Source organism: Phytophthora sojae (assembly GCF_000149755.1).
Source record: "Phytophthora sojae unplaced genomic scaffold PHYSOscaffold_1, whole genome shotgun sequence".
Taxonomy (NCBI): Eukaryota; Oomycota; class Peronosporomycetes; order Peronosporales; family Peronosporaceae; genus Phytophthora; species Phytophthora sojae.
Genome location: NW_009258115.1, coordinates 6893534 through 6910238, shown reverse-complemented (window position 1 = coordinate 6910238; position 16705 = coordinate 6893534). Strand labels below are relative to the sequence as shown.

Below are 16705 nucleotides of genomic sequence, written 5' to 3'. Positions count from 1 at the left end.
CACTTCGTGTGGCTGGTTTTTCTTAATCAACGAAGATACGTCACTGCGCGTGCAAAGCAGCGAGGCGGTGGCACACCAGTGCCAACACAGTACATCGAGCCCCGCTACCGCATCTGAAGTTAAACCAGTTACGTTGGCCTCAAGAGTTTTGCAGATTTCCGTATACGATTGCAGGTTTAGCAGTGCGTATCCGAGGAACTGACGGCGTGTTGAGTGCAGATGCCACTGGCGTAACTCAACTACAGCAAACTGCGCGCTCTCCACCATGTACTTCATCAATTGTCCACCAGCGAGAGTGATCTTTGCTGCATCAGTTGTGCTTGAGTAGTATGCTGCAACGTCTCCACACAGTAGCACAAGTGTTTCAAAAGCAATCAGCGCGAGTTTTGAATGTTTCACACGAAGCGAATCAGCAACCGGCAAAGTTCCCCTCTCCACAGTGGACCGCAACGCCTCCAAATACAACTCGACTTGGTCACCCAACAAGAATGAACATTCACGTCCAGATGCGGAATTTGTTAATCTCTGCCGACGTCGTTGCAGCAGCTCAAACAGGGCAAGACACGCAGCAAGCTGATTCTGCTTCTCAGCTGAAGGTTGAATCCACTCCAACAGTAATTGCTGTACGTAGCCACGATCTAACCGCGCCAAGGCAACATAACCATGCTCACGATTCATCATCCAGTCCAGCAGAAAGAGCAGTTTTTCTGCTCGCGAGCCCAAAATGCAGCAATTCGTCCGAGAAGCTGAGCAATCTCGCGTGACTTGCATAATTGCAGCCCCTGCCACAGTGCGCACCAAGTTTCGATTCGAATCGCTTTCTGTCGGTTCTTCCACTCCATTTTCACCGCTGTAAGCGTTCGCCACAGCACTCAAAGCCGCTTGGAGTCGCGCAATCCGCTTATGATCCGACAAGGACAGCACTCGACCCTGGTACAGTCATTTTGTCAGCGTGTTAGTCACAAAGCCATCGCCAACGCCATTTCATTATGCTCTTTAGCACTAAATGACACCTCGGCGGTGCGTTCCAGCACGTCAACGTCGTCCCCGCCACTGGGTTTGAGCAAGGACTCAGATCTGATTCCGGTCTTGACATGCTTGAGACTGGCGATTGCAGCCTCCATCTACGCAGCCACAACGGAATAAAGCGTAAAAATTACACGGATGGAAAGAGAATGGAACGGTGTATCAGATGGCTCGTACATGGTAGAGATCACAGTCCGCTATCACGCGCAGGAGCCGCCCCGCGCTGTCGCGGTCTCGGGCCCTCGCCGCCATTTTGTTTCACCTGAAATGTCAATATTGTGTGAACCACACGATGAAGTAGATGGCTACAGTTGAAGGGGTGCAAGTCCAGAGGCAAACAAGGTCAGTATAAGAGAGCGGCTCAAGCATACAGACGGCGAGCGCAAGAAGAATTCGAACGGCAAGAACACTGGTGACAATAGCAATACTTAAGCACTCAGGATAGGGAGACGGTGCTTGCTCGACTCCCAGCAGTCTACGTTCGCGTGCCCTGCGGCGATATTCACGAGGACAGAAACGTCAGTGCATTCTCCGACCCCTTGCGCTGCAGTACATTTACTACAGTAATAGCGCTCACGACAGCACCATACACCGAAAGAACGACAACGAAGAGCAGGGCAACAAAAAAGACAAGCAGTGATCAACAAGACAGCTAAGCGGCTCGCCGGTCCTGGAACGGTCACTCACTAAGAATGCTTCTTGGGTCAGGTAGCACTGCAGTTTGTATGGTAGTACTAGAGCGCGTGCGTACACATAGGTTAGAGCAGCTTTGTGCCAAACAGCAATCTTTAGTTTTAGGGATGTCGTCGTAGTTTTTGCTCTCAACAAGTTGCACACCACTATTGTAAGCTTGCACTGTGCAGCACAGTGCAAGCTTCGTAAGACACGCCCACGTGGTGCTATCTTGTCCTTATCAGACTCTCGACAACGCGCCGCGTTGTATCTGAGAGCAGAGTCTGATTATCCGCGAGACGACAAAAAATGACCGACTGATAAAAAGTCTGCATGTGCCATCGCTGTTTAAACGATCATGCAAGTGGCCTCGATGAAAAGATTGCAGCTCCACACTAGGTACATGCACTGTGCTTTTCAAGACATTTCACACAAGTGTACTGTAGGAGGACTCGATGACAATCGAAAAAACCAACGTGCTGGATTTCATCCGATCGTATCTCTCTGCGTGCATTTCCAGTGTACCATGCTACATGCACACTTGAATACGTGGTACGATGCACTTACATGTATCAGACTTAAATTTCTAAGTTACTGTATGTAGCAAAGTTTATTGCATGGAGCCTTGCCACCGGAGCCCTTGGCCACAGAAGCGCAGCTATGTTGTTGATTGCGGGCGTATATTGCAATGGATCCCGTCAAGCGATTCGCCGTGTCATCTGAGTAAGACTGTGACAGCCATATTCTCGGGATCATCTGTATGCGCTTTGGCATTTTCTGTTCGGCCGTATGGCATTCTTCATACATAGCCAACGTTATGGGCGCTGCATCGGCGAGGCGTCTGTAAGCCATGCGGTTGACGTTGAAGTCGTCGATTCGACGAGAAATTGATAGCGCGATTCGAGTTCCGCCGAGTCCAACACTGCCCAGCCCGCAGAGCTGCGGAGCCTCCGCAGAGACGGCCTGCCTGTATAAGTCGGCAAATACCTCCTGTAAGCTGCTGCTCTATAGCGGCTGCAACCAACGCTCATTACATGCAGCGACCTCGTACATGTAGTAGCGCGGCAGAATTGCATGCGCCGGGCTGCAACGCTTACCCTTCGCCATCGGAGCAGATTCTCAGCACACGGCCACACCAACAACACTAGCCGTCCACCGAGCCCAACCGCCAAACTTTGAGCGAATTCACCTCGAGTCCCATGGCATCTGCCGAGCCTTGAGCCGCCGCCCGCTTCCCAAATGTGGCAGCGACTTTGCCACAAGAGCGCGTCAAAAGCCCGTCTCATACACACATTGGATCGGCACCGAAATGGGGTCTGAATAGTTTTCGCGCGCTGTGATTGGTCGGGGAGCTGAACTCCTGCATCTTTGCGCACTTGGTCCCATCTCGGGCGCCGCTCCCTCTGTATCCGCTCGCAGCCAAGCGTGTCAAAGCCCAAGCCAGTTCCACTTCAGCCTGGTCCACCGCCACTACACAGTTTCCGTACATTCCTCTGCAGGCAGCGATGGGGCTACTGTGCTGCGCCGCCAAGTGCTGCGGCTGCATGGCGCTCTCGCAGCTCTGCGCGCTGCTGCTGCCGCTGGGCATCCTGGCCGCGCTCGCCCTGCTCTTCTACACGTACGCCATCCCGTGGGGCGAGGACCAGATCCGCCAGGCGCTCAACCTCGCGTCCGACGTGGACATCGGCGACCTGAACGCCAGCTACGTCGAGGCCAACAGCTGCAGCGGCTGCGTCTTCGGCAGCAACACGCAGTGGCCCATGAACACCACGGGCACGCGCCACTTCCTCGACTCGCAGGCGGGCAGCACGGCGTCGGGCGTCATTGCCACGTCGCTGGCGGGCGCGGCCGTCATCGGCGCAGGCTCCATGCTCTGGGCCTCGGCCATGCCCAGCGCCGCCGCGGCGCTCAGCTTCTCCGGCGGCTTCTACGAGATGACGCACATCGTGGACCAGGCGCAGTTCGCCGGCATGATCAGCCAGCTGCGTATCGAGGGGGCCCCGACCTTCCTGCTGCAGTTCTCCAAGGAGCTGTCCTGGACCAATTTCAACCTGATCAAGAGCAGCAGCGACGCCTCGAGCGGCAGTGGCAGTGACGGTAGCGACGACGGCACGCGACGACTCGCGGACTCGAGCTCCAGTGCTACGGGCGTTTACGCTGCGGCGGGCGAGTCCGGACCCGCGCGCTACGCGGCTCTGATCGGCGTGGACTCTGACGATTTGTTCTTCTACACGCTCGTGACTTTCGTCGTGGTGGTTGCGGTGTTGCACGCGCTGTACTTGGTCGTCGTCGCGGTCGTGGGGTCTATGTCAAAGAAGGAATCGTTCGGGGACGTGGCTCGCAAATGGTACAGGAAGGTCATCTGGGCCAGCGTGCTCGCTCTGCTGTTGGCGCAGTACATGTTTGCAATGGCGGGGAGCTTCTTTATCTCTCAGGGCTCGTCCAATGCCTCGGCGAACGGCTCTAGCTCGCGCTTCGCGTTGGGCATCGTGGCCCTCGCAGCGGTTGTGCTCTTGGCGGTTGGACTGGGAATTATTGTTGTCGGCAACAACACGGACGAGCTCAAGGACGTTGGCACCTATGAACACGACCAACGAGCCTTCAGCAGCAAGTACAGCGCGTACTACGATGAGTACAACTTCGACAACCGCTTCTTCTTCGTGCCACGCATTCTGCTGGCAATTATGACTGGTGCAGTCGTCGGCATTGTTCGGGACGCTACCACTCAGCTGCTTTGCATCCTGGCTATTACGATGCTGTACCTGATCTTGCTGCTGATCCGCCAGCCCAACTTGCTGCGGTTCCTGTACTACATCGGCATTGCGTCGGTGTTCTTGAAGGTCGTGCTCATTTGCCTCATGCTCATCGTGGCAAGGGATGACTACTTCCCGCAGTCCGTGCGTGACAACGTTGCCTACGGCATCATCGGCGTGAACATGTTCATCTTTTTCCTGCTGTTCGTGCGTCAAGCCTACACGATCATCCACAAGCTGGTCGTTTCCTGCCGTCACAAGAAGAACGGCAAGGATAACACCGGTCTGGACGCCACCGACATCAACCTGGAGTTTGGCAACAGCAATGGCCGCAATTACGAGCAGGTGGAATCGACACCAGCAGGGAATGGCGTGGACTGGTATCAAAAACAGCAACAAGAGCAGCAATTCAACCAAGCGCAAGGATACCCGCAGCAGCAATACCAGTCTCAGCAACAGTACCAGTCGCAGCAATACCAGTCGCAGGCTAGCACGATGTCCGGCTACAGTACCACGCAGAGCTCGCGTAGCGGCTACTCCGATCACATGCCGATGCTGGAGCCAACACCAGAACCTACTCCAGCTTCCTCCCACTCGAGAGGAAACACCCGGGTCCCAGTTTCGCGCAACCAGATGTACTCGTTTGGAGGCTCTATGCGGAGTACCGACGCTTTCCAAGTCAACAACACGGCGCCAGCTCCTGCTCCTGAACCGGCTGCACCAATTCCAACGTATGACGTGCTGGCAGCCTACCTTGGTACCAACGATACAGCCGAGCAGGCAGCGCACTCCACGTCGCCAAGGTCGGGGAGAGGTCAGTCATCGAGAGTACAGCATTTGTCGTCACGAGGCCAGCACCTGTCGTCACGAGGCCAGCACCTGTCGTCACGAGGCCAAAACTCTTCAGGAGACTTGACGGCATCCAGAGGCCCACCGTCATCGAGAGGTCAATCGTCTAGAGGAGGAGCTGCATTGTCGGGATCTGGACTCGGCTCCCGTCCGTCGACGGTGCCACTTGACGCTTACGCAGGTAGTTTCTCGGGTACTGACTCCGGTATCAGCAACTCGTCCTCGCGAAGGAGACACAAGGATATCGACATCGACGACATGGACGATGATATCGTGGCTGCACCTCCGTCGTCAACTGCGCGTCAGCAGTTTGCTCCTGGAGCGTCGATGATGAGCAACAGCTTTGCCCCTGGAGCATCGAGTGCCAGCTCGTGCGCCATAATGGAGCAGTCGTACGTCAACTTCTCGGACTCCATGGTCTCCTCTGCGAGCAGTCAAATGGGCATGACCCAGGCCTCCATCAAGCCTGACAACACGTTCTCGGCTGCAATGGGCAACCAGCAGCCGACTCGCGCCGGTGGCTACGGCAGCAGTCCTCAAGGCAAGATGTCGATGTTCTCCAACGATTCGGAGAACAGCTTCGACGGTGACAGCAGCGGCTGGTTCAAGGCGCGATCGAAGACGGTGGTCAGCGTGGACAGCAGCGACACGAACGACTCGGAGAGTCAGAGCTACGAGCTCGGCCCTCTCGGCGTGACCACGTCCGCCTTCTCGGCTCGCGACTCGGTGGACTCGTACGGCTACCACTCGACGGCCAACTTCGCGTCATCTCGAGTGGATTTCAATGCCCGAAGCCAGATCACCGACAACGGGAGCGACGACGGCAGGTACTACCCGAGCCGCCGACGAGGAACAGGCTCGTCCAACCAGTCCTCGAACCAGTCGTTCCTAAGCGCCCAGTCCGACGACAGCATGGGCGTCGACGGTGAGAAGGTCCGCTACAACGACCACAACACCCTGACGCTGTAAGCTTCCGGGTGATAGGGAGCCACCAGCTTTACAGTTCTCTATATGTATAATAGAGCTGGTACCAATGAACAAAGTCATTCATTTCAGTCGGTCTTTATCATCTATCCAATTTGACGCCTGTGTGGTGAGCTGACACCCAGCTTAGGTCTCCACTTCAAGGATTGTCCAAACATTAAAGCGAAGGACCAATTCAAAGACTCTGTATTCTGCTTTTTTTCTCGAAGCCGCTCACTCCTTGAACTCGAGGAGCGTCCTGGCGGCCAGCACGCCCATGTCGTAGAATGAAGACACGGCGGCGCGAAGCAGTCTGATTTCCGTGGCCTCGAAGTGGCTGCAACACACCACGACCAGTCACCACACCACGCCAGAACTCATGAGCGCTAGCCCCCATGCAACCCATTCAACAGCACCTCACTCCGATTAGTAGACACAAGCACGTACACGTGAAGCTCTGCGCCCTTCACGGTCAGCGTGCGGTGGATTTTGTCAGGCTGGAGCTCGTCGTCGACCTCGAGCGTCTGCAGCACGTACTGCGCGTCCACCTCCTCAGGGAACGTCAAACTAATTTCGCTGCGTGGCAGAGAAATGAAGCAAACGAACAACGCGGGGTTAGCTGCTACGTGGGGTGAGTGCTAGCAGCGGCGAAGGCGGCCGTACCATTCGAACGGGTGAGTGGAGCTGGTCATTATTGTCGTCGGGGACTGTAGAAAAGTGATTGAAATGTGTCGTGATAAGTAGAAACGTTTCTATTGGGCTCGGTTTCGTGGTAGCAATGTTGGGATTCAAACAGTAAACTTTTATTTACGTTCAAGCTTAAACGTAAATTTGGACAGACTGATTTAGACACTTATATGCGGGCTGGTGGAATCAAACTTGACTATTTCACCCAGTTGACAACTGCAGCAAAAGCACACGAATTTGTAAGTATACGCACAGTATACTGAGTTTGCACTCGCCCGGTTAGTCTTGACGCTGCACACACGAAGCCTTCAAGAGCTAATGAAAAAAAAACACTCCTTCGTACCTCGTCACGGCTTAAAGCGCGACAACCAGCAACACATTGCATAGCTGCTTGCCGCTGCTACATTTACTGCTGCTGGAGATTCGAATCCGCATTCGACGAGATCCCCCCAAATCCCTGCCATCTCCAACGGCGTACACGAACATTTGGCTCGCGTGGTCCTTACCACTTCACTTGAAAGGAGAGTAGAGCCGCCATAGTTCACGGAGCGCAGCCTCTAAAACTGATCCGCCTGTCCGTCATGTCCTTGAAGCATCCACCAAGGCCAGACGTGCGGAGCTTGTTGTTCGCTGTACCGTAAGAAAACTTCTCGAAGAACAGGAAATGCCGCAAAAGAAAAAATCTTCGCCACCACATGATGATCAATCTCCGCAAAGAAAACTTCGGGCGCATCTACCTTTTTCTTCTTGAATGTCTCCGCTGACGACGTTCTTGATGCGAGTACACTAAGGAAAGCAAGCATACACTTCCTTGTTAGCGGCTTGCGCTGTCGATGAATCGGTTTTAGGTGAAAGGATTTCAAGTCTTTTACGAGTTTGTGGAAGAGTGATTCGACCTTCACCTCCACCTCCAGGTATTCCAGCCTTTCATTCACCTCCAGCATTTTCAACACTGCATCCATGCCGAGTTCAAAGCTTGGCGCGTTTTCGTTGGGGGGATCGTTTACAGGGAGCAGAGAAAACCGCAGACAACGCACGCATTTTGTAAGTGGAGTTTCGGGATCACGTAGTTGTTTTGAAAACTCCAAGACGTCGTCCCACGTAAACGCGAGCTCGGGGATCGGCGTGTTGGTCGCGCGATATTCGCTGAAGTCAAGCTGTACCTCAGTCAATTGTCGAGCAAATGTTAACTCCCGCAAACTAGGGCAGCTTCGAATAATCGCGTTCTCGTCGATAAACCGTGGTTCGACGCTTTGAGGACCATCAAGTACTAACTTTTCCAACGAGGCTCCAATCGATGCGATGAAGGGAATCATACCCTCCAAGTCTGCCATTTCTGAGTCGAAAGCAATTGTGAGCGATGTAATCCCACTTGAACTTGTATTCGGTGCCGGGACGCACTGAAAATCCAGGTTTGCGCGTTGGGCTTGACAACGACCAAAGCCAGGAACAAGGACATCCACCCATTCACTCTCTCCATCGTCGCTAAAGGTTCGTACGAATGGTATTTCACACTCCATCGTAATGTGGGGCGAGTCCAAGATAGGTTGACCTTCTCTGTCGAATTCCCATCTCATCGGTGCATTACGTCTTAACGTCGCGTCTCTCTCATCAAGTCGACCGCGAGGGGTACCGAAAAGCGTTTCTTCTGGGTGCTTTGACGTCAAGATTGAAGTGAATGCCCGTATTTCCATGGTACCCCATTGCTCTATTCCCGAAAGAATTAGAGTCTCGATTGAGGAGCAGACTCGAAACCTCCTGGAAAACAGACCATAGGCCAACCACTGCCACCTTCGTTCGCGTGTGGCCCTATCCAACGTGTCCATGACAAAATCGACTGATAGCTTTTTTGTCGTCTGGGCAAGCACCATCGCTGAACACATTGCTTCGAAGTCCTTCGCTGACATCCTCTGTTCGATCGCCAACTTAAGGACTGCTATTTGGGAAGAACCACCAGGCGCTGGGATCAATTCTCGATTGCATGTAGTTGTATCTGTAATCTCGAAGTAGTAGTCGATATGAGCGTCAGCTTGACGTCGCTGAGTGCTGTCAAATAGACGCCTGAGCAGCTGTCCAAGGGTTTTTCTAGCTTCGAGCTCACTTGAAAAATTCTCGCGTTGGACATCCATATACAGGCCCAAACAAGAGAACCACACATTACCCGTAATCACGTACTCCAGCACCTCTGCAGCTTCTCGATTTAACAGCATCAAATCAGCTTCTGCTGACATGGGTTCCACTACAAAAGTGCATCGAAGCTCTTCGGCGCCCAGATCCGTTTCTCCTGTACTGCAACCGTGCGCTTCCCACTGCGTAGCAATCTCTTTCTCTGCCATAGCAACATCTCGAAGTGCTTTTGCATAATCCCGTCTCCGTTCCTCCACAGGTATAGGACCAGTGGCTTTCGCACAGAAATCCAGCTTCACTGGGATTTTAATGTCCACTCCAGCTTTTGCCAATTCCAAGTTTTCGTTAAGAGCAGCTATCTGCTTCAACGCCGTCAAATATTCCTCACTGGGGTGTAGACGTTGATGAGTCCCACAGAAGTGGACAAGGTCGTACTCAATAGCATCAGCACCATCGTAGTGGATTTCGTGGCCGTCTTCCTCCAGATCCAGCACGAACTTCACCGCAATATTCTTTTCATGGTGTTCTTCTCCATACTTCCCTCGTTTGACCCCGCAATGTTCAGTAAGTATGTGCTCGTAAGCGGCGTAGTCGGCATGCGCCACTGCCGCAAGCAGCGCCAGCGCCTCTCGCACCTCTTGGAACTGTTTCCGAAAAGCCGCTTCATCTTGGCCGGAGCTTTGGCGTCTTGGCATCGTGACTTTGAGAACGATTTCAGGGAGTTGCCACACGTACTGGTCAGGGGTGAAGTCCCAATCTTCCTCGCTGAAGCGGATGCAAGGCCTCAGCACCTCCCACCACGCGGCGAGAAATCCCCAGCGGTACTCCATTAGCGAAGCAGCAGGATCTTGTTCCTCGCTCGTCATTTGGTGGCGGTTTGTGATTTTCGAAACTGGTTTCCAGTATGGATTTATCCAAAAAATTGTGCGTACTGATCTCTAGAATTAATTTTCGTAAATTAACAATAATCCGGCGTGTCATTAAGATTCCGCATTATTGGCAATTGCTTCTGAGAGGATGACTGTCACAATTGATATGGTAGTCCATGTGTGAAATAGTTGGCGTTGCCCCGGGGAACCGGTATCGATTTGATTGAGCTCGTATCTTCGTTCATGATGCGTAGCGCAAGGGCGCTGGTTTTACGAGGTGCAGATCCTCCGACTCAGCGCACGAACTCAGACGCACCCGCATTACTAGGGGCTCTACAGTAGCTCTAGTACGGATTAGCAATGGAGACATTGGGTCTAAGTCCGGGTTTGGTACAGGATTACCCAAATCCACTACTGTACCAAATAGCAATTCCCCTTAAGTTAATGCCCACAAGTTATGGCGCTCGATTTCGTGGCACATGCCATAATGTATGGGAGGCTGAAAAATACCATGCATTATCGGAAGCCCTGCACGTCAGCTCGTGGCACTGTTCAAGTAAATTGAATGTTTGAGGTGGTTAGGCGGACTTCGAGGCGTTTGCTGTAGACGAAGTCTGTCTGCGTGAGATATCAGTCAGTTGGCAACTACAGCTGAAACATGCCGTGGAAACTCGAGCGAAGGTGATGTATAATATCTCCACCGAGTGGAGAGAGAATGCTGGTACTGTATCATATATCTCGCTTTGATCCCCTCAATGCTGGACATTCCATGATTTGGCTAGTCGTACAGTATTGTAAGATGACTGTCACAAGCAAGTCGCATGGTACAAAAGGTGGTCTGGGCATCAACTTTGCCGCCGTCACTGGTACATGTACCTCTGCGATGAACGACGTTCAGAACGTCGCGAGGTTATGACCGCGGTTCCTTGGCTTTCATACATGTAGGTCTTCTATGGTATTAATACATGCACATGTACGCACTGTACATGCAGTTGCATGTAGACAAGCAATGCTGCATGCACTATCGCACAAAACTACGAGGTCGCGGTGGATTTTGTTGCAGGTCCGCGGACTTTGGCCTTGCTTGCTCTGAGCTCTCGGTCTTTGCACTGGCGCGACCACCTAACTTTAATAAAGTATAGGGGGCGGACAAATTGTAGGCTCGCGATTGTCATGGTGCACAGTTGCAAAACGCAGTGCACTACCGCTGAAAGAAACGGTCTGCTTTCCGTCGGTCAGAACTCGGTGACGTTGGGCGCGTCGTGGCAGCTACAGGTTTGAGCGCTATGTGCCGTTGTCGCTTGCCAAGCAGCCCAAACAGCACTAATGTGTCTTTCTCCGGACCGAAAGCTATTCCTGCCGGCGGTGCTGGCCAGTGAACCCCATCGCTGGTGGTAGTTCACGAATAGCAAACGGCTGCAACTCACACCTCAGATACTACACAATGCACAGAGATGGGGATTGTCAGTGCTTGCCACTGGAAAGCGCCCGCCAGCAGATTCGGGTCAGTGCCTGATGGCCAGTGGCCAATTGAGCACAATGGCTCCTCGGGTAGGCGGCAGCCGTCCTCGATCATCCAGCTGGCGTGGACGTACAGCTACTGGTGATGATGGCTCGCCAGAGACCCAAGTGGCCATCTATTTCCGCAGATTCCGCTACGTGTAGCAAAAGGCTCGAAATCTATTCGGAGATGCGCGGGTTTCCGGCTAGGCGCCTGGGATCCCAGTCGGCTGCGATGACCAGCCGCCGCTCGCCATTTACACCTGCGACCTGGGTGGGGAAACAGCCGAGTTCCCGTCGCCGTGATCTCAGCAGTGGGTCCTGCAAGCCATCGCTCGAGTGTATGTATTTACGGCAACATCATTTTGCGCCCGTGAAATATATAACCTATATTAGTAAGTTGGAATTGTTGTGGGATACATTTCAGCTTTAAATTCCCCAACCTACTGGTTTAAGAATATCATTTCGAGTTGAGGCACCTTGCTGGCGTTTCTGTGCTGCGGTTGTGTGTAATGAGCGAGTTGAGCAAGTTGTCGGCAACTTGGTGTCACCGAGACGACCGGACAGAGCCGCCGTATGACCCAGTCCTGATCAGTCAAGTGCCCAACGCTCTCTGTCCCGCTCCTGCTTATCCCGGGGCACATCAGCATTGCGCACTTTCATCACTCGCGAATCTGCGCTCTTCGACTCCAGTCGACAACCGAATCTGCTGTACAGTACCGCCGAAGCGTGTGCTGGTGCCCGGTCCACCCTAGACCATCCCCATGCCAGCAAGAAAGATGCCAGCGCTCACGGTCGAGGACCTGGCCGTGGACCCTGCCGAGGACACCCGGCAGCTCGTCGCGCGTCACGTGGCCGAATCTTTCGGCAACTCCCGACACTTGTCCTTCGACGACACTCTGGGCCGGTCGCAGCCCCTGATGGGCCGGTCGCAGCAGAAGAAGCTCCTCCGCAGCTCCATGCCCGGGGCGGTGCTACGAATGCCCTCGGATCTCGGCAACTCGCGCTTCTCGAGCTTCGCCAACATCCCGGGGCACGAGGTCATCGACACGAGCGTCCGCTTCCTGGGCGTCACCCGCGTGGACGACCACTGCGAGTTCCGGGTGAACGTGACCACAAGCAGAGGCAACTTCGTCCTGCAGAAGCGCTACTCGCAGTTCCGCGACCTGCGCCACCAGCTATTGCTGGACGGCAAGGCCGCGTCTGCCTCGGCGGACAAGAGACGCAATGGCGACTGCCGCAACGGAGCCTGCCAACAGCTCGCGCAGCAGCTCGCGGCGCTCAAGTTCCCGCGGCGCAAGATGATGTTCAAGCTGCACCGTGACGACGACGTCAAGATCGCGAGGGAACGACAGGCGCAGCTCCAGTACTTCGTCGAGATGGTGCTGGCAGTGTACCGCACGGCTCCAAAGCGCCAGGTGCGCTGCTGCGTCAACTCGCAGTGCCGCGTGCTTCAGGAGATCCGGGCGTTCCTTGACATCAACGCGCTAGCAGACGACGAGCTGCCGGACTGGAAGTCGGTCAGCAACAGCACGAATACCAGCGGTGACGACGTCCCTATCCTCGACACCCCTCCGTCGACGTCCTCGCCGATCAGCAGTCCCAGCAACAAGGCTCCGAGCTCCTACGAGTCGCCGATCCCCATGAGAGGATCAGCCATGTGCCTGGAAGAGCTGTATACGATCACCGAGGACACGGAGAACCTCCACATCTAATTGACGATGTGGAACGACGGGAGGACGAGTGGCAGTCCACCCCTTATTGCTCAAGTCCCCCAGCCAGCCAGCCAGCCATGGCCATAACTTATTAGCACGACTCAATGCGAATTCGTTTCGTCTGTAGCATTAGGACAGCTCGCTGGCGCTGTCGCCCCACGCTGCATCGATCATAGAAGATGGAGCAACGACGATAAGAACAAGTAAACGTTCGCATTGATCCGACAAATTACTTAGTGATCTATCCTCTTGGTCTTGAACAGCTCGACGATGACCGTGGAGACTTTGTCCTCGTCGTTGCGTAGCCCACCCATGATCTGCGAGGCCTTGCCCCACTGCACGTTGCTAACAAGCGCCTGCAACGCATCACACGTTTCGCGTTAGTTCTCAACGTTGCCGTTAAGCGAAAGCTTGCGACTGGGTTCAGTGGTACCTGCTCACTCTTGTTGTCAGTGAGATTCAGACTTGTGATATCGTTGCTTCCAGCGCGGTGGCGGGCCCACTGCAACGTATAGGATACCAGATACCAGTAATGAGGTGCTCAGGAACAAATGAGGCCAACCCATAAAGCACTTACGCTGAGCCAACTGCCATCATTTCGACGAGGAGATGCCTTGGGCTTCTCCATTAAAGGCTTTTGAGCTCTCCGGAGCTGGCCAGAGGACACGCCTGGAACCCCTCGCTCGGTTTGAGCGCTTCTAGCAGATTTCGGCGACAGCGGCATCTTTGGCAAGCTAAAATTCGGTTCGCGCACTGATCGATGTCCACCAAGGTCGGGCCGTGGCCCCATTATGGGGATATGCTCTTCTTCGTGTCGAGTGAGCACCGAGTCCACCAGCTCGTGCTTGTACTGGTTCCACTTTGTTTCACGCTGCAAGTCACGCTTGACGGCGGTGGTATCGGCTCGAGCTGAAAGTCCAATGACTTCCTGGCGCAAAATCTGCTCGGTAGAGGCGTCTTTGAGTAAAATCTGGCAGAAATCGACGCGGTCAACACGGTACAGAACGGCAGTTGGTGAAGAAACCAATACGGAAAACACTGCGTTGGTCACGCCTAGGATCGCTTCGTAGAAACCAAAGTAGTGCTGGCTTTACGGAGCACGTAGCGAGCGAGCGAACGTCTGTAGGTTAGCAAAGCTGCTGTTGCGATATTGCATTTCGAAAGTGCTCGCTCACCTGCAGATGGTGGATATTTCAACGAAGCAGGGCGTCTTGCGCTCCCGTTGCTTCTGCTCGAGTCCCGAGTAGCGCTTGACTAGCCGGCATTCACCGCGCATGACGAAATAGAAGTTGTCTTTCGATACGCAGCGGCAAGCAAAACCATTTGTCAGCTCAAAGAACCCCAAACGTATGTCGTCAACTTCACGTACTTGCAGGCTCGCCCTCAATGACGACCACATCGTTGTAAGTGTGCTGAATCTTCTCCATCCGATCGCACAGCTTCAAGATGGCTTCGTCTTCCCAATGATCCAGGCACGCTACCCTCGCCAAGAAGGCCATTTTCTCACTACCAGCAGTGATTGACAGCAGTCAATTAGCCCCTGAAACTTGCTCAAGTACACAACTAGCACGTACCGGAGTTCTCGCGACAGGTTGCACGCTCTTAGTGCCATGAAAGTGTCGCGGTCAATCTGCATAAGCAAAGTGGTTTCCGTGGCCACCACCGACGCTGTCCGCTGCTGCTCTTCAAGGAGCAACCCGACATCGCCGAACACTTCCAGCGGCTTCATTGTGCGCACGACGTACGTCGCGTCATGCGACATATCAAGCTTTCCTCCCGGATTCAGGAAGCTCGAGTGCACGCGTGCACGATTCATGATCTCCTCGAACTCGTTCAGCGTGGGGGCTGCCATCCGCGAGAAGTCCATGACCACGCTCATGGTGCCGTACATGATGCAGTAGAACGCATCAGCGCGGTCGCCTATGCGGAACAGAGCGTCTCCGTCTTCGAGTTCGATGCCCTTGGCTGCCTTCAAGAACCGCAATCGATCCCTCGATGGCATCTCGCGGAAATACTTGACCCGGTGGACTGGCATGACACACAAGGAGATCGTCAGTATAATAGCTATGGTACAGAAGAATCAACTGACAGTATTGCTAAGATCTTGCAACGCACTGTACTTGTCGAGGAACTCGTAGTCGGCCTTGCACCTCGCCACCTCGGACAGCAGCAGAATGCGTCGGAGGTTGACCCGCACCTCCGGCAGCTCGGCGCTCGGCTGCTCCAGCCAACTCGCTCTCTTCGACAGCCTGGTGACAGTTCACGATAAAGAAACAAGCAGCACTTTGTGTCAATAGAGTAAAGCTTTGCCAGTGCAGGACATGCATGCACCACGCACATGGCTTCAACGCTCGGCGAGAACCAAGATGATGAAGGTGTGTAGCCATCTAAAAATGTTAACGATGTGTCCCACACAACTATTTTCATACCTGTCAAAGTCGCTAGGAGTGCCCCCATACTAAAACTCCATCGAAAGGTGAGGGCGGCGTCAACTCGGCGCATCTGTCGTCGCTTCACGCTGGTGCTAGCGGGCCCCCGGCGCCCCTACGCTCCAGCAGACACTTGCACCATAGATATCTTCATCTCACGCACCTGACGATGTCATTTGCTCGCAGCTTCTCGCCCTCCATCGGCACTAAACTCCCCATTCAAAGCCACCATGGATCCCGAAAGCAAGAAGAAGTGTACCGACGTCGTGGAGCATTTCTTCAAGCTCGAGAGCTGCGGTGAGTGACGTTCTTCTTAAATATTTATTAAGTTTCAACTGTGGTGCATTGATAGCAACACACTGACGCTCTGTGCGTGACCTTAGAGCCGTTCCGTGAGCGTGTCAACTGGGAGGAGTGGGGGCTGTACGACTACCTGCAGGTCGTCAAGGAGCCCATGGACCTGGGCACCATCCGCAGCAAGCTGGGCAAGAACGAGTACAAGAAGCCGGCGGAGTTTGCGCGCGACATGCGCCTGGTGTGGGACAACTGCAAGCTCTACAACCAGGATGGCTCCGACCTGTACCTGCTGGCTGACGAGCTCGCCAAGAAGTTCGAGGACCGGGTCAAGGCCATGAAGCTGGACGTTGGTCCCGTGCCCAAGGCGGACAAGAGCATCCCGTGCGGTTTATTTTATGGCATTGATGGTGCTGAAGGCCGGTGATTCTAACTGGTTAGTTTTTGATGCTGTAGGGCTCCGAGTCTGGAGGAGAAGATTTACTTCAGCCAGAACATCTACAAGGTCGCACCCAAGGACTTAGGCTCGATCGTGGAGCTGCTGGAAGAGCAGTGCCCCAAGGCGCTGGACAAGAGCTCGCCGGATGAGGTGGATATCGTCGTCGACAACATCGACAACAAGACGTTTCGCGACCTGGAGAAGTTCGTGATGGAGAAGGTGCCGGAGGGCAGCCGCGAGCCGATCGCCACGCCCAAGTCCTCGAAGAAGTCACGGCGACCACCTAGCAAGAAGACGAAAACCGATGCGTGATCGACCGACGATGAATGCTTTTTGAGTTTTCCCAGCTTGCCTTGACTTGCTTGCCTTACAGTGCCGTGCC

General features: G+C 54.1%; 7 protein-coding genes across 7 annotated transcripts; 3 read left to right on the top strand and 4 right to left on the bottom strand.

Moving 5' to 3' along the window:
- Positions 1 to 348: 348 nt before the first annotated feature.
- On the bottom strand, positions 349 to 1272 carry PHYSODRAFT_373584 (hypothetical protein; the record flags this gene model as incomplete). Its single annotated transcript, XM_009517607.1, has 4 exons — positions 349 to 470; positions 534 to 930; positions 1014 to 1124; positions 1204 to 1272. Coding segments are annotated over 4 exons (699 nt in total), but the record flags the coding sequence as incomplete, so codon positions are not given.
- A 1931-nt stretch (positions 1273 to 3203) lies between these two features.
- PHYSODRAFT_474812 (hypothetical protein) lies at positions 3204 to 6269 on the top strand (the record flags this gene model as incomplete). Its single annotated transcript, XM_009517606.1, has 2 exons — positions 3204 to 4831; positions 4943 to 6269. The coding sequence occupies 2 exons, from the start codon at positions 3204 to 3206 to the stop codon at positions 6267 to 6269; spliced, it is 2955 nt and encodes a 984-aa protein (XP_009515901.1).
- A 228-nt stretch (positions 6270 to 6497) lies between these two features.
- On the bottom strand, positions 6498 to 6835 carry PHYSODRAFT_469149 (hypothetical protein; the record flags this gene model as incomplete). The annotated part of the gene is made up of 2 exons (XM_009517605.1): positions 6498 to 6600; positions 6711 to 6835. Coding segments are annotated over 2 exons (228 nt in total), but the record flags the coding sequence as incomplete, so codon positions are not given.
- A 223-nt stretch (positions 6836 to 7058) lies between these two features.
- PHYSODRAFT_552342 (hypothetical protein) lies at positions 7059 to 9772 on the bottom strand (the record flags this gene model as incomplete). The annotated part of the gene is made up of 1 exon (XM_009517604.1): positions 7059 to 9772. The coding sequence occupies one exon, from the start codon at positions 9770 to 9772 to the stop codon at positions 7508 to 7510; it is 2265 nt and encodes a 754-aa protein (XP_009515899.1). The 3' UTR covers positions 7059 to 7507.
- Positions 9773 to 12210: 2438 nt separating this feature from the next.
- PHYSODRAFT_294124 (hypothetical protein) lies at positions 12211 to 13161 on the top strand (the record flags this gene model as incomplete). Its single annotated transcript, XM_009517603.1, has 1 exon — positions 12211 to 13161. The coding sequence occupies one exon, from the start codon at positions 12211 to 12213 to the stop codon at positions 13159 to 13161; it is 951 nt and encodes a 316-aa protein (XP_009515898.1).
- Positions 13162 to 13394: 233 nt separating this feature from the next.
- Positions 13395 to 15791, bottom strand: PHYSODRAFT_322268 (hypothetical protein; the record flags this gene model as incomplete). The annotated part of the gene is made up of 8 exons (XM_009517602.1): positions 13395 to 13517; positions 13595 to 13663; positions 13739 to 14249; positions 14337 to 14454; positions 14531 to 14667; positions 14736 to 15189; positions 15277 to 15410; positions 15754 to 15791. 8 exons carry the CDS (start codon positions 15789 to 15791, stop codon positions 13395 to 13397), a joined length of 1584 nt encoding a protein of 527 aa, XP_009515897.1.
- Positions 15792 to 15820: 29 nt separating this feature from the next.
- On the top strand, positions 15821 to 16668 carry PHYSODRAFT_537316 (hypothetical protein; the record flags this gene model as incomplete). Its single annotated transcript, XM_009517601.1, has 3 exons — positions 15821 to 15887; positions 15974 to 16268; positions 16341 to 16668. The coding sequence occupies 3 exons, from the start codon at positions 15821 to 15823 to the stop codon at positions 16633 to 16635; spliced, it is 657 nt and encodes a 218-aa protein (XP_009515896.1). The 3' UTR covers positions 16636 to 16668.
- Between the last annotated feature and the right edge of the window lie 37 nt (positions 16669 to 16705).